The 14,553-nt window shown below is 34.3% G+C and overlaps 1 protein-coding gene across 1 annotated transcript; it reads left to right on the forward strand.

Moving 5' to 3' along the window:
- Positions 1–79: 79 nt before the first annotated feature.
- On the forward strand, positions 80–11,452 carry LOC128680826 (CLIP domain-containing serine protease B4-like). The gene is made up of 4 exons (XM_053764266.2): positions 80–3,730; positions 4,591–4,768; positions 8,158–8,345; positions 8,898–11,452. The coding sequence occupies exons 1-4, from the start codon at positions 3,622–3,624 to the stop codon at positions 9,383–9,385; spliced, it is 963 nt and encodes a 320-aa protein (XP_053620241.1). The 5' UTR covers positions 80–3,621; the 3' UTR covers positions 9,386–11,452.
- Positions 11,453–14,553: the final 3,101 nt, after the last annotated feature.

Here is a 14,553-nt window from a genome sequence, read left to right on the forward strand (position 1 = left end):
CTATATAATCTCATTGTATAGAATAGGTATTTAAAATTTACACAACAATTACAATGCACAAAGAAGAAGTTTATATGTAGGTAGGTACGTCATTTCGACGATAATTCTTACATATCAACATATAAAGAACATTTTATTTTTATCTCCCCTGCACCTGAAATGAAAACATTTTTTCTCCCGATTATCACATCGACTCGGGTAACTTTTGTATTTGTATAGTTTCAAAACTGTTGGCTCTGTCTAGCCCGCAAAGGACAAAGACGTGAACTATCTGTACCTATACAGGGTGTAACACTACGACATAGCCGTTAGGTATGCGTAGGGTACTCCAAATAAAGGCACTTGAGAAAATTTTACTGGGAAAAAAAAATCAATATGAAAAAATAAATAATCAAAATCAATGTACAGTCAACAGCACTTTAACCTACCTAAATTCATTGCAAACTCGCCGCTATTACCGCGCCATAGAGGTTTATACAGGGTAATTTGACGTGCTGTTGACTGTACAGCGAACATCGCGCTGCATATCGTGTCAATGACAACTCGCGCGCGAATGATTTAGATTTGGAACAAAAGCTGTAGCGATAAATAATACTTAGGTATTAAAGATTTTTGCACTCATAAACGTGAGCTAAGATAAGAATGAAATGATTCACAACTTCATCACAACGGCAGAAATCGGCAATCCCAACGATATTCTTATCTATGATTCCAACGCTACTTGAGTTTTTCTGCAAATTATAGTCATGATTATCTTGCGGGTGGGAGTGTGTGGCAACGGTATGGCGGTGAGTTGGATTGGTTGGTCGCGTCCTCTTGTAGTATTTTGGTGATGGTATGTTCCAAGCTTGTGGCTTAGTAGCTACAACGAAATGTTGTAATATATTCTTAGTATGCAAGATTTTTATGGTTTATTAGCGACCAGCCATTACGTGTGTATAAACCTTCGGGTAACTGTGGAAGCTGCATTAAAATCCGTTGTGTGGTTTAAAAGTAAGCTTAAAAATTAAAATTATTTTAATCCAACAGGTGCATACAGACAGTGGTGCTATAAAAACACAAAGATTATGAATTGAATTGAACACCTATCTATACATGTTGACGTTGACACTTGATTAAACCCTACTGCAGAAATATTTTTAAATTATCTATGGCAGTTAGAAAGTTTGTTGAAAAATTAGATTTTATTTTAAAAAATCTGATTTTCCTATATAAAAACCCAATTTTCTTTAACATCTTCCGTTCAAAATGTTAGAAATGAAAGATTTGTGGACTTTACTAAGGTACTTTACAATCACGGAACATTTATCTTAGCACAAGCGACTGTTACAAGACGAACGACGCCACAGACTGACTTGAGAGCGGGCGCGGGAAGCGGGAACGCGTGATGCTATCCACGGACTATGGCGACTGCGAGCGCCAATCACGATCGAGGACCGCGAACATTACCAAATAAGGCGCGTTATATGCGCGTGTCACAGTATAAGTAAAAGCATACGAATTGCCGCCAACCCACAGTATAAATTAATGCAGGGAACGACTTATCGGTAATACAAAAGTATACAAGGTACGGTAAGGTAAGTATACGGTATACAAGGTTAAGTTAGAAGTTTATGAAAGAATTCTGCCCGTGAGTCGTGTGCCGGAAGGTCCGCGGGCTCACCACACTTCGCCGTCATTACGTGTGACCTAGTTTTATAATGAACCTTCTTTCTTATCGAATATGTTATTGCTAATACTGGTGTCAGATATTCAAGTAATCTAAAGGCATCTGCGACATGACATTCACGACTTCGTACCGATACACACTAATAAACTAAACTGATAGCAGGTAGACTCTAAATCTGAATCCCAGGTTCTCACTCGTGTCATATGAGTTTGTATACCATACCAATATACAAAATTATGTGGCACGAGGCAAAAAAGGTTATTAACCTGGGACCTATCACGGTCATAAGTGGTTAATCACTGGATCACCACCGCTTCTATAAAATTAATAAATCTAAGAATAAATTATTATTAATTTTGTTTCTCCTTTTGGAATTCATGGCATATTGTCCGGTCATTTGAGAGGTTTGCTTTGGACAGTTTTAATAATATATGTTATTAATACTTAAATACACACGCCTTGCAATATAAAATACGGATCTTATTTTCGTAATTCAGATAGTTGATATTACAAAACATGTTCGTTTATTTCCCAATACAGGATTAATTCGGTATCCTATTAGTAAAAGTACAAAAAATTACATCATTGATTAAACAAAGACAAGCGGGAAATATGGAAAATGCCGAATAATAAATAAAACGACCGAACGGACGAAAGGATAAATATTTACATATATAAAACAAAATCCTCTGTATATATTGCCCTGTTCACGATTAACTCAAAAATACTGCACGGATTTTCACGCGGTTGTCACCAATAGGAAGGCTTAAGTGTGTAATTTATTAAGCATGTTTTACCCGAGCGAAGCCGAGACGAGCCACTAGTAAATAAGTAAACACGCGAATGCGAACAGGAGAACGAGTAATAATTAAATAAAGTTGATGTTATAAAACAGTCCAAGTTAGTTTATCGCCCAACGCAGGATTCATCCGATATAATATTGACCACAATGATTAAACAATTGTTTTCAAGGACAAGCGGGCAATGAGTGCAAAGCGCCACAAAATAGTTTAAATTTTCGCTAAAATATAGCGTGCAGAACAAACGGACAAGTGGACTATTAGGTCCGACGCTCTATGGTTGAGGAAGCAACCTGGAAAACGTTCAAATTAAAGAATACCTTAATAAAATACGATACAGTAAAAACGTACGAAACGAAGAGCGCGCTGATAATACGAAATATACCAATTTAAAATTATGCCAAAATGAGTAATAATTACCTATACATCTCGGAATACCTTAGTTTTGTGCGACTACCTACGTCAGATTTTAGTCTCTGGATTGCGAGAAGAACCTATGGTTAAAGTTTACCCACTAAGTGCTAAATTTAGGCTCCACATGATTACACAATCATGTTAAAGTTTTTTGGGACAATAAACAACAGTTCAATTTATATGTTAGTCTAACAAATTACATCATAGTTACCTATTAATATTTTATAAAATATTAATTACTCTTCATTATGTATTAAATTTAAGTTTATCGTAACATTTATTTCTTTTTCTTTTACATGCCCCAGCGGCTTCGCGCGGGTAAACACATTACAAATTATACCTAAACCTTTATCAGGAATCACACAGTCTATTGGCAAAAACCGCATGAAAATCCGTGCGTTCCTTCACCGGAAGCAAATGGTGGCCTAATTACTAATGCGTTTATATGAACGACTGATATGCAAACTCTTGCGGCAGAGTAGATCGAAGGATGCGATGTCAACTTTAGACCTTTCGATCTCCAGAACACAACCGTGATTTTATTTGACATCGAATCTACCTCAGAGTCAGTCGTGTCGCACGAGTCGCGTTAAATGAATCACGTTGATAGTCCATTATTGTGATTGCTAAAACTGCTTTAGTGACTGCTAAAGTTTAAACCCTATATTTGTGAATTTTTACTAAATAATTTTGAGTTAGCTTTCTTTCAAATAAATATATTATTATTTCTTGTGAATCATGAAGTGGAAAAATATTGTGAAATGTGACACAAACAGGAAACATTATGAACTTTTTATTTCTTTAATATTATTTTTTGTGTGTGACACTGCGGGTCATTTACATAATGGTAAGTACCTACTTAACATTTTAACCGTATTCCAAAAAGGAGGAGGTTATGTTCGTATATATAATTTTTATATGTGTGTTCAACTATGTCTCCGTAAATTGTGGACCCATTTACAAAATTTCTGTTTAGTTTGTTAAGCGTGTAATTGCCATGTGGTAAAAAATTTTCGGGTCTTAATATTCAATCAGAAATCGCAAAAAGCACAACCAGTAGGTATAATTGTGCAATCTAGACCAAGAACCCGTGATGGAAAATCTTCTTTGTTATCTATAATATGACAGTTCCTATAAACTCCTAAATAACTAAGTTTGCAAATGTCTGTGACCTAAAGGTAATCGTACCGGACTGGAGGTCACGGGTCCGATCCCCTATCAGGTCGAGATGGAAAATTATCTTTTTCAGATTGATCTTAGTCTTGGATGTTTATATACACATACATACATGTATCATAAAATATTAAATACAGCGTTGATTTACTTTTTACACAAGTACTTATCGAACTTATTTTGCGCACTGCCCCATTTCGTGTTGTGTATTTCTAATTCATCTTTCTCTTTCTTCTATAAGCGTAACGATATATAAATATGCCTATACTTATCTCTTTCTAATACCTATTACATAGAAATAAACAATTTTAGCTAAGCAGGATATTCTCTGGAACTATGTTGGATATATAAATATTTTACCGTTATTCATAAGAAAGCTAAAGCATAGTTACTTTACGTTAAAGTATATTTTGTCATATCACTCTTTAAAATGCTTGGCATACTTTAGCTTAAGTAAGTAGGTATTTTTTTGACTTTTTAACTAATAACAATTGGTGGTTTTAAAATGATTACAATACTTATAACTTATTCCAGACAAGCCTTGCGGGGTGGTGGCCAGCGACCACGCTATTCACCAGCACCCTTGGCTGGTGGTTCTGGAGTACCACTACAAGTATTACAGCGGTGGCATCAGGTGCGCAGGCGCCCTTATTACCAGCCGACACATTATTACGGCGGCGCACTGCGTGGTTTTGGGCATGTTTCCCATCATGTAAGTGTACTTATTTGATACTACCGACTTCGGTTCGTACGGGTGCAACTTGCATGTTATATACATATAAATCTTCCTCTTGAATCACTCTATCTATTAAAAAGCCCGCATCAAAATATGTTGCGTAGTAGTGTAAAATATAGGACGGGCAGACAGCGGGGACCGACTTTGACGGGGATACTACATAATAATTATAATGATTATGATGTGGTGTATCAAAGAACATATTATAAGAATACAATTTGAACAAGTCATCTAGAACTATGTAACATAGGCGGCCGTATCGCTAGAGCAATGCAATCTCCTCCGGGCTACCTCTACTTGGACTGTCTAGCGTGCAGGCATCTTTATTTTCTCTCTCATGCTCGTATGTCCTTGGTTGCATTGGGGGCTGTGACGTCGCTGAAAGCGATCAGCGTTAAAAGTTAACCCTAAAGTTTTGCAGATTCTGCCGTGATTTTACCTGCCACCTGCCTGACTTCAACCCTTCTTGGGAATACAGTTGTTGCATCGGCTGTCAGCCATGTGTCCTTTAGATTGTACGACATGCACGGTGGGATATGAAGAGGTCCTATTTGAGGGCGGAACCACACGTCCGTGCCAGTTATATACATATTATCTCATTAATGTGTGGCTTGGCTTACACACAGCTCTCTCGGTCCCATTTTAAAGATTCATTATCAGTTCATGTGACGTAACTTGTTATTTAGTCGCCATTTCATTGTCTGTGATTGAGTGTAAAATTAGATTTTAACCTTCCAAATGTGGCGAAATCTTCATTATGATGTGACGCATAATGGAAAGTAGCCTGCTAAAACATGGACGCATCGTCAGGGCAACACCTGTTTAACCAATTATTAAATTATAGTCACCTACGAACCTATACGCCGAGTGTGTTTGATTTAGTCATCCCCTCTCCTATAAAACATATCTTGACAAAATGTTAACTTTACATTCTAAAAAAATCGTTAATAAAAAAAAACCAAAATACTTATCAATTTGCTCAAGACGAAATTGGCATAATCAAACATTGCAAATTTCAACTTGTGCACTCTCAAAGACATATATAGCTTTCTCAAAGAATAAGTTTTTGATAAGACAGTACCTATGCAATAAAATTGTAATGTTTTGTAATATATAGGATAAACACTCGAGCAGTTGGCAAGGAACATCTGAGCATATCTATATGTAGAGATAATAAAATGGCGGGCACCGGGCCGCGCGTTACCTCCTACCGAGGTTGATTAACTCGCTCTCTACCACTAAAATAGTCCTAAAACTATTAAACATAGCATTTTTTTAAATTTTACTAAACTGCATGCAAAAATATCAATATTAATGAACTATGTCATCAATATTAATATTAATATATTAATATCAATATTAATGAATTTGTCTAACAAATAAACTTGTTGTAAATATATTTTTGACAACTGACGCTGTTATTGGCACTGTAGACAAATCTCTGTGATTCAAGCAGTGTATCTTTCATTGAAAATGTATTACACTGGTTTATATGAAAAATATTAAAATAAAATATAAAAAAATTAAATTACTTTTTTACTAGCTTTTGCCCGCGCCTTCGTCCGTGTTTAATTCGTGCCTCTGCTCACAAGGTGTCAATATCTCTGGTTCTAAGCAATATATCGCGATGAAACCTATACAAGATTTTGAAGTTAAACCGTCAGCTATGCTATATAACTGAGAAAACCGCATCAAATTACATACATGAGTTTTAAGCGATCAAACATAGCCCACTCACTGTTTTATTATATGTATGATAATGGTACTTACGTCATAGACTTACATATGATTTATTCGCCAACCAAGTCTACGTACAATTAGATAATATTTCTACTGACTGCCATCAACATGATTATAATAGTATCATGGTGGTAGCACATTCACTATCAATGTCTAGACGGACCGGCCGTCTCTGCTATCTCCATTGTACACAAATAAAACATTTGAGTCGCGATCGGGAGATCTGACGAAGCTATCACACCACCACACGTCATGATGCCAACATTATGCGTTTTACGGGAATGGCTGAGCTGAAAGTATTGCGAATTGTTGTACTTTAACCCGTATCGTGCTGTCGTGGGAGAATGTTAAAATAGAACTGAGTAATAAACAAGAACATTTGAATGGAATGCGTGTGATAGAATTTGACGGTATAATTGTGTAGGTATATCACATGAAGGTAAATAATCCTTTAGTCTTTTGCAACAGTAACAAAACTGTATGCCTAACTATGTAAATTTTTTGCCGAATAAAGATTTTCTTTCTTTCGTTATAAAAAAGTAATAGGTAGGTATATCTAAGAAAGAAAGATTATACCTTCATGGTACTTATAAAATTATCTTGACGGTAATGATTTGGGCAGTTTTGGGAATAAACCCCGGTAACTACCTTTACCTACCTTATAATTATCTAAAGCTGCTTATGAAATATGATTTAAGCAGAATTAGGGATCATAGTACCTGACGCTCATGAGGATAAAGCTTTACTTTGTAGAACTAAGAGGCGAGTAGTCCAAACCAAACTCACGGAGTTCCAACAATATAACTACAATCTTCTTTCACAATTAAACAACAATAGGAACACCACACACTATTTCATCTAAATGGACGGCGGTAAAGATGTAAGATAGCTTAAGCACAGCGATAGCGTCGATGGGCAAAGAAGGCGACGAGCGGACGGTGCAGCAGTCATCTAGGTATATGCACGCCACAACCTCAATCGATAACGAAAAATGAAATACCACTTCAATGTTTGCTATTCAAATAGCAATCTTTAATAAAAAATGGTGTTTGATCGGACTAGAAATTACATTTGAATAAAAACAAACACCAGTGGTTGGAAAACATAGGCACACTAACTGACACTGTTTATATTATAACAAGTGGGTTTGGAATATAATTTAGGATCAATTCAAGATTACCGTTGTCTGAACTAAGCAGAGCTTGTATCTCAGTACATCAATAATACTAATGTTAGTTTTAAACTAACACTAAATAGAACTAAGTAATAAACGGGAAGAAACTAATATAGAAACTAATTGAAACAGTGTTGGTTCCTAATGTGAGTGTCGACTGATTTATGAGGACCACTGTGTATACTCTCGTTGATGTCGTACGAGGTGACTAAAGAACACAGCTTCTGACAGGCAACAATAGCTTACGAAAGGCAACAGAAAAACAGGCAAAGACAGAGATGTCTTTGTTGTCAGTCGACACGCACATTAGGGACCAACACTGTTTTAATTAGTTTCTTTTGGCAATTCATCTCTGCAGTGGTCGTTTCCGAAATGCTAATAGTTTGTCCCTTTTTGAAAAAATACAAAATGTGCCTTGTAAAGTCTATTTTGTCGACTTTGATATTTTCAGAATGCTACCTCGGCTGGGAGAATACAACATGTCTTCGGACCCTGACTGCGATGGCAACATCTGCGCAGACCCTCCGGTGCGCATGGTCATCCAGAAGATCTTCGTGCATCCTGGCTTCCGTAAGAACAGGAAGTTGTCAGGAAATGATCTGGCCATTCTGATGTTGGAGGCTGAGGCGCCTTATACAGGTAATTATTTAGGCTTAACGATCGAGGGGTCTGTTTCACCACTTTCTGATAATTATAATCTAAAATATAAAACTAAACTGCTAGATAAAACTGCCTGAAGTTATTTACCATTGAGCCCTATTCACCAACAATTGTGGAAACTTTACTGATGTGTGTTTATGACACCACTATCGCCATCTGTCATGGAGGAGCCGGCAACATCTCTGATCAGTGAGTTGTAGGGGCCCGGCCCCCCATAAAAGTTTCTGGAACTTATTTCCCCGATTATGGCGCTTGAGTTACTTTTGTATCACATATTTATAATTATTGTAATTTCTATCAAAAACGTATGAAACTCTCGAGTAAAGGAAGCTAATTGAAGAAGAACCTTTAATACTGCACAGTATTGTATTATTGTTATTTTTATGTGTAAGATGATTGTATGTTTCCCTAATAAAAGAAAATAATTTCTATTTGCAATATTAGTAGATATTTTTATAGGGACAAGTCACACAGATTGAGTTTAGCCCAAAGTAGTAGAGAGAGAATGATCAGGAATTAACACTGTTTCAGATTTCATCCGGCCAGTTTGTTTACCCAGCGGAATCTTGGATGATCAGACTTTATTCTACGCTTCTGGTTTCGGAGCGACGCCATACGACGTCAACTTTTCTGAGGTGAAGAAGAACATTCCTGTACCATACTACCCTAATTGTTGGAAAATCTATAGAAACATAGAAAATAATTTAATTTGCGCTGGCGGAGTAAAAGGTTTTGATACTTGTAGTGGCGACTCTGGTAGTCCTTTGGTGAGAATGGTTAAATTTTCGAAATTTGAAAGACGATTCGAAATTTGGGGCGTCACCAAAGGTGGACATAGTATTTGTGGATCGCCTGGCGTACCCGGGTTGTATACGTGTGTTATATGTTATAGAGACTGGGTTATCAAAATCGTTGATATGTATGAAACTAGAAATGACCATAAAAATGTAGGGTTACGACGAAATGGTTCTATTTTTCTTGTGATATCTTTTGTCACTCTTACTTTAGTATTTATATAAACAAAATTGCTTTGTCGATTCTCATTTTGCATAAAATATTTTTATTGCTTACACTGTTGTCATCCTATTATTCATTACAATAGGTATTATTATATTTACTAAATACCAAAGAAACTTATTTATTTAACCTATTTCAATTTTGGTGGATTGTGGGACCAATTTTAAAGACATAGTAAATTATTGTATTGTATACAGTGAGATCTCAAAATATAAGGACTGTTTTAAAGATGATATGGATGGAGTCGTAGAATGTGTTGACGACAACAATAGTTTAAACTATATTTGTGCTATATATTGTTACATAAACGTTTACTCAACAATATGGATGTTCATAAATAGGGTTAGGGTAGTTGACATGCTCAAAGAATTAAAAAAATATGTGTAATAAGTAAAATATGCGTAGATATATTTACAATAGAATTATTATGATAATTCATTGACTGTAAGAATGCAGCTAGATATGTAGCTGCATTCTTAAAGTCTTAAGTTAGCATATTTCAATAAGCATGAAATTATTAAAACAACAATAAAATTTTGTAACAACTTTTATTAAGAAGTCATCACCATAAACGTAATATTTGATCTAGCTGTCGGAACACATATATCTTTCTTATCAAGTTGTGACGTCACTTGTTCGTGTCATTTAGTATGGAGCGTTTGGACGTGTCCATAAATGTGTGATTTTTCGTTTTGTCATCTTTGAAAGTATTATCATTAACACAGTACATTTTCACTGGTGTTTCCATTAATTTAAAGGCCTTCAAATAGTCATTCAAGTCAAAACAAAAATTTGTCAACTAACCTATATTGTAACTTTTATAAACTTTTATAAAATATATTTTCGTACGTTGTCTGCTGAATGAACCACAACCTAAAGCTGTTTGATGTTATTAGTTGATTTATTAGTTGAATATTTGTTATTAGTTGATTTATTAGTTGAACAATAGTTTTACTATTATTATTTGTTGTGTGCTGAGTTGTGTCCTTTTTGTATTGCTGCAACACACGCTTATTTGTATTAATAACTAATATGAAGAACCTGTATGTGTTGTGTATTTTGTTTTGTGGTTACAAATAAAGATTTTATCTATCTTCTTACTTTATAAATCAACGAAAGTATAAAAATGTATGTTTTACTTTTGAGCTTTTTCAAATTAAATTTGTTACTGTTGTAATTATTTAAAGGTAAAGTTATAGGAGTTATTCTGGTCTGATCTACTAGTTTAGTACAGTCAAGATGAAAACATTTGTTGCTGGACATTCTAAAAAAAAGAGGGTATATATCTGTCTAATATATTGTTAATTTTTAATATACACTGTTTTTCAAGTACAAAACATTCTAATGAAGATTATAACAATAAGATAGCCGATAATTTAATATACCAGATCCAAAAATATTATCAAGTACAAATAGTTTTTTACTGACTCTATCAAAAATATGAAAGAAAGAAAGAAAATAACGTTTATTTAGCACAAAAAAACATGACAGATAACACAAAATATTGTATTAACGTGGTCTTCGCTCAGCAAGGTGTGAGCCGCGACGGTGGTCTGCGCGAATGAAATGCACGGAATATAAGCATATTCCAAGCGGAATACAATACTTAGTTATTTATTCCGAGCTCCTTGACTCAGAGTCAGAAAGACATAGATTATTTTCTATGTCTTTCTGACTCAGGGGAATCAGAAAGACATAGAACATAATCAAAATAAAGCGGATACACTAGGGAGTACTCAGTTATAGAAACAATTCAAGATGCAGCTTGCTTTCAATAAAACAAGAGTAATTTGCTAACATTTATTAATCGCCTAAATACTTGTATAGAAATAAAATAACAATCGTTTAGATGAATAGTCAGTCTTGTTTTAGATATATTCTTAACGATTCTTATTGAGAATCCATTCACCCCAATGTTCAACATAAAACGTACTCAATACGCGACTAGTTTATTTTGGTTATAATTTAATATTTACAATTTTATTCTTTCTTATAGGAATAAATATTGTTTGGAAATTATTATCGAAAATACAATACTAATGGCTATATAAATTACATTTAGGTACATTTTATAATTCTATCTAAAAAGTACTTAAATTATAATTAAAACAATAACAAGATCTATATCAAACTCTTTGAATAACAAAAAATATTAAATCTTAATCAGAACAACTTTCGTTAAGACTCTCATGATTTAAATGAATGATTGAATTAAAATTATGGGGCACCAAAATACCTAATAATACTTCTTCGAAATGAATACTCGTTTGAAATGTTTGAGATTATTCAACAAAATATATATAATAGTTTAACGGCCTTGTTTTTCATGTAATAAAAATATACACTACTGATTATGGTAGTGTAATGTTATTTTTTATTTATAATATAATAATCGAATTACATATCTGCAAAGAGGCTACCTACCTCATAGGAATTTAAGTATTATTATTTTTCTAAATTAATATAATATGGCTATATAAACCGAATTTAATTAAATGTAAAGCAATGTTTTATAAATACTGGATTATTGTTTGTGTTTAATTTATTTTGTTATTCTTGTAAGTTACACTTGTAAGAAATGGTAACTAATTTATTTTGTTAGAACCTGAAGTAATTACAAAATGCTTCAAAAAGACAGAAGTTCCTTGTCTAGTTACCTATGGTGAGGAGTTCTGCATACTTCTGGAACAAAGAAAATATTAAACCGAATAGTTGTGCTCATATTTCTAAATTTCAAATAGATAAAAAATACAGTTTTATTGTTTTGAAACAATAGACTAACACATACAAAAGTTGTTGTTGAAAATGTTTTGATGTGAATAGATTTCCTTGACTTGTACTTACCTATATAAAAATAATAGATGCGTATACACTTCTTGTTTTTATAAAGTCAAGAAAATCTGTTTTTTTTTTTTTGTATAAATATTATGACTATATTATTATTAGTAACTCTTCTTGTTTAATTCTTATTTATCTGTATTATATATAATGTACTTGTTGACAATGACAATGTAACAAAAGTCTGAAAATGATATGTATTATTTTATTTATGAAACATTTAGGAAATTATAGGAAAATAAAAGATATATATAAATTATATATTCACTTAATTCGATTTTCACTTACTTCTTGGCACACTTTTGAGCGTTGATTTTGATATACTGTCGCTATCCTCCGACTCTGAACACACTTGGAAACTGGTTTCTGAAAAATACACTATTATGCGTTCGAATTCATATTTCTTCATAGTCGTGTTCATTCCTCATGGCTGAGGGTCATGATCATTGCGTGGAATGAAACACATTTAACAACCTTCTTGCCAATGGAGTTGGTTGATGTTGCCTTCTCCATTTCACACAAAAGTTTAAATCCAGAGTGTAGTGGGTAGGGAAGGTAACCACCTTACGATGTTTTCCTTCACCGGAAGCAAATGGTGGGCGATGATAACTATTACGCATTAGTCAGATTGGTATACAAACTCATGTGGCACGTAGGATTCGACCTGGGACTTTTCGGTTCACAGTCTTAACCATTACACCACCACCTCTTCAAATTAGCGTTCAAATTAGGTATGCTTAAAATTCCACATTTGCAGGAATTCCAATCAAAGTTCTAAGTACGATTCTAACGCAATCGAATTTTATGTTATCAATAGTATTCATCATTTTTTTAAAATGTGGCATCGAACCTTGAACATTTGGAGTAAATCAATGTCTGAGTTCACAATCGAAAAAGTCCGATCCACCGAATTGACCGATCTAACATTTTAGAATGTCGAAATGAATTTGCTTAGACTGAGGTCTGAATTTCGACAGGGTCTCAATTTCGAAAAACACTATTTCGACTTAAATTGTTTAGACAAAACACATTGCTTGTGCTGCCGAAGTGGGTAAAAAGAGCAAATACGCGGGTTTGGGGGATACGTACATGTTTTTACCTTTCGCAGTGGAGACAATGGGTCCTTGGGGCCCTAAAGTTAAAAAATTTTTGAAAGAGATTTCAACACGTCTCATCGAGAAAACTGGTGATCCGAGATCAGGTATTTTCTTTGCTCAGCGTATATATAACAGTCTGGCAGTACAGCGAGAAAATACTGCCTGCATTCTGGGCACGTTGCCTCGGTGCGGCGCGTTTGAGCAGGTTTTTTTATTTGTAATTTTTGTCTTATTTTAATTGCATGCGTAGATTATGTGTAGTAACATTATAAAGACGAACTATTTCAGATATCTGGCACTTTTGTGCCAAATGATTGTAATAGTTGGCTAAATTATAAGCACTAATTGTAATTACTTTAAGATCATCGTAACACTTGGTTGGCGAATAAAAATACTCGAGAATATTTCATCAGAAACTACTTCGACAAGACACACCTTTGAAAAATACTACTTCGACAGAAGCCATTTCGAGATGCACTTGTTCGGCAGATTTTATTTCGACATAACTTACCTTCGGCAGTTCATTGCGCTGAAATGTGACAGAGATATGAAATACAACTATAAATAATAATCAGTCAGTTTAATTATAATTAAGTATCACATCTGTGTAAAGTTTTATCATTTCTTCAGATAATTAACATAATATCGATAGTCAGGTATTTATTAGTAAAATCATCAATACATTTTCATAATTATTTTTAATTAGACAGGTGAGTAACGTACGCTATTCCGCTTAGAAAAGAAACTGTATCATTTCATTTATTATGGTAAAGCAAATGTTAAAGTAAAGCAAAGCAAAAAGTGCGCCCCCTTTCGTATAGGTACTCTAACCCGATTGTATGTTTCCCAAATAAAATACCTAAAATAAATTCTACATATTACTAGACATTTTTATACGGACAAATCACACAGATTGAGTATAGCCCAAGGAAGGTAGAAGTAGAAGAGAAGTTGCCTCCCCCCCCCGCACCCCCTGGGCCGCGAAGAACGCCACGAAACGAAAATAGACAGCTCCGGGCTAAAAAATTCCGATGTCGGTCAAAGACATGGACGTATAGAAAATAATAAATGTCAATGACATATGGACCGGTGTTCCCATTATTAGAAATTTAAAATGTCCCAAAAGTAGGGGAATTGGTATGACGTTGCGTTAATCCATTAAAATTATAAAAAGCATACCTAGCATTCAAAAAGTAGACTACAACACAACAACAAATTCTAAAAATGTTTAGCTC

Source organism: Plodia interpunctella, chromosome 25 (genome assembly GCF_027563975.2).
Source record: "Plodia interpunctella isolate USDA-ARS_2022_Savannah chromosome 25, ilPloInte3.2, whole genome shotgun sequence".
In the NCBI taxonomy this organism is placed as follows: Eukaryota; Metazoa; Arthropoda; class Insecta; order Lepidoptera; family Pyralidae; genus Plodia; species Plodia interpunctella.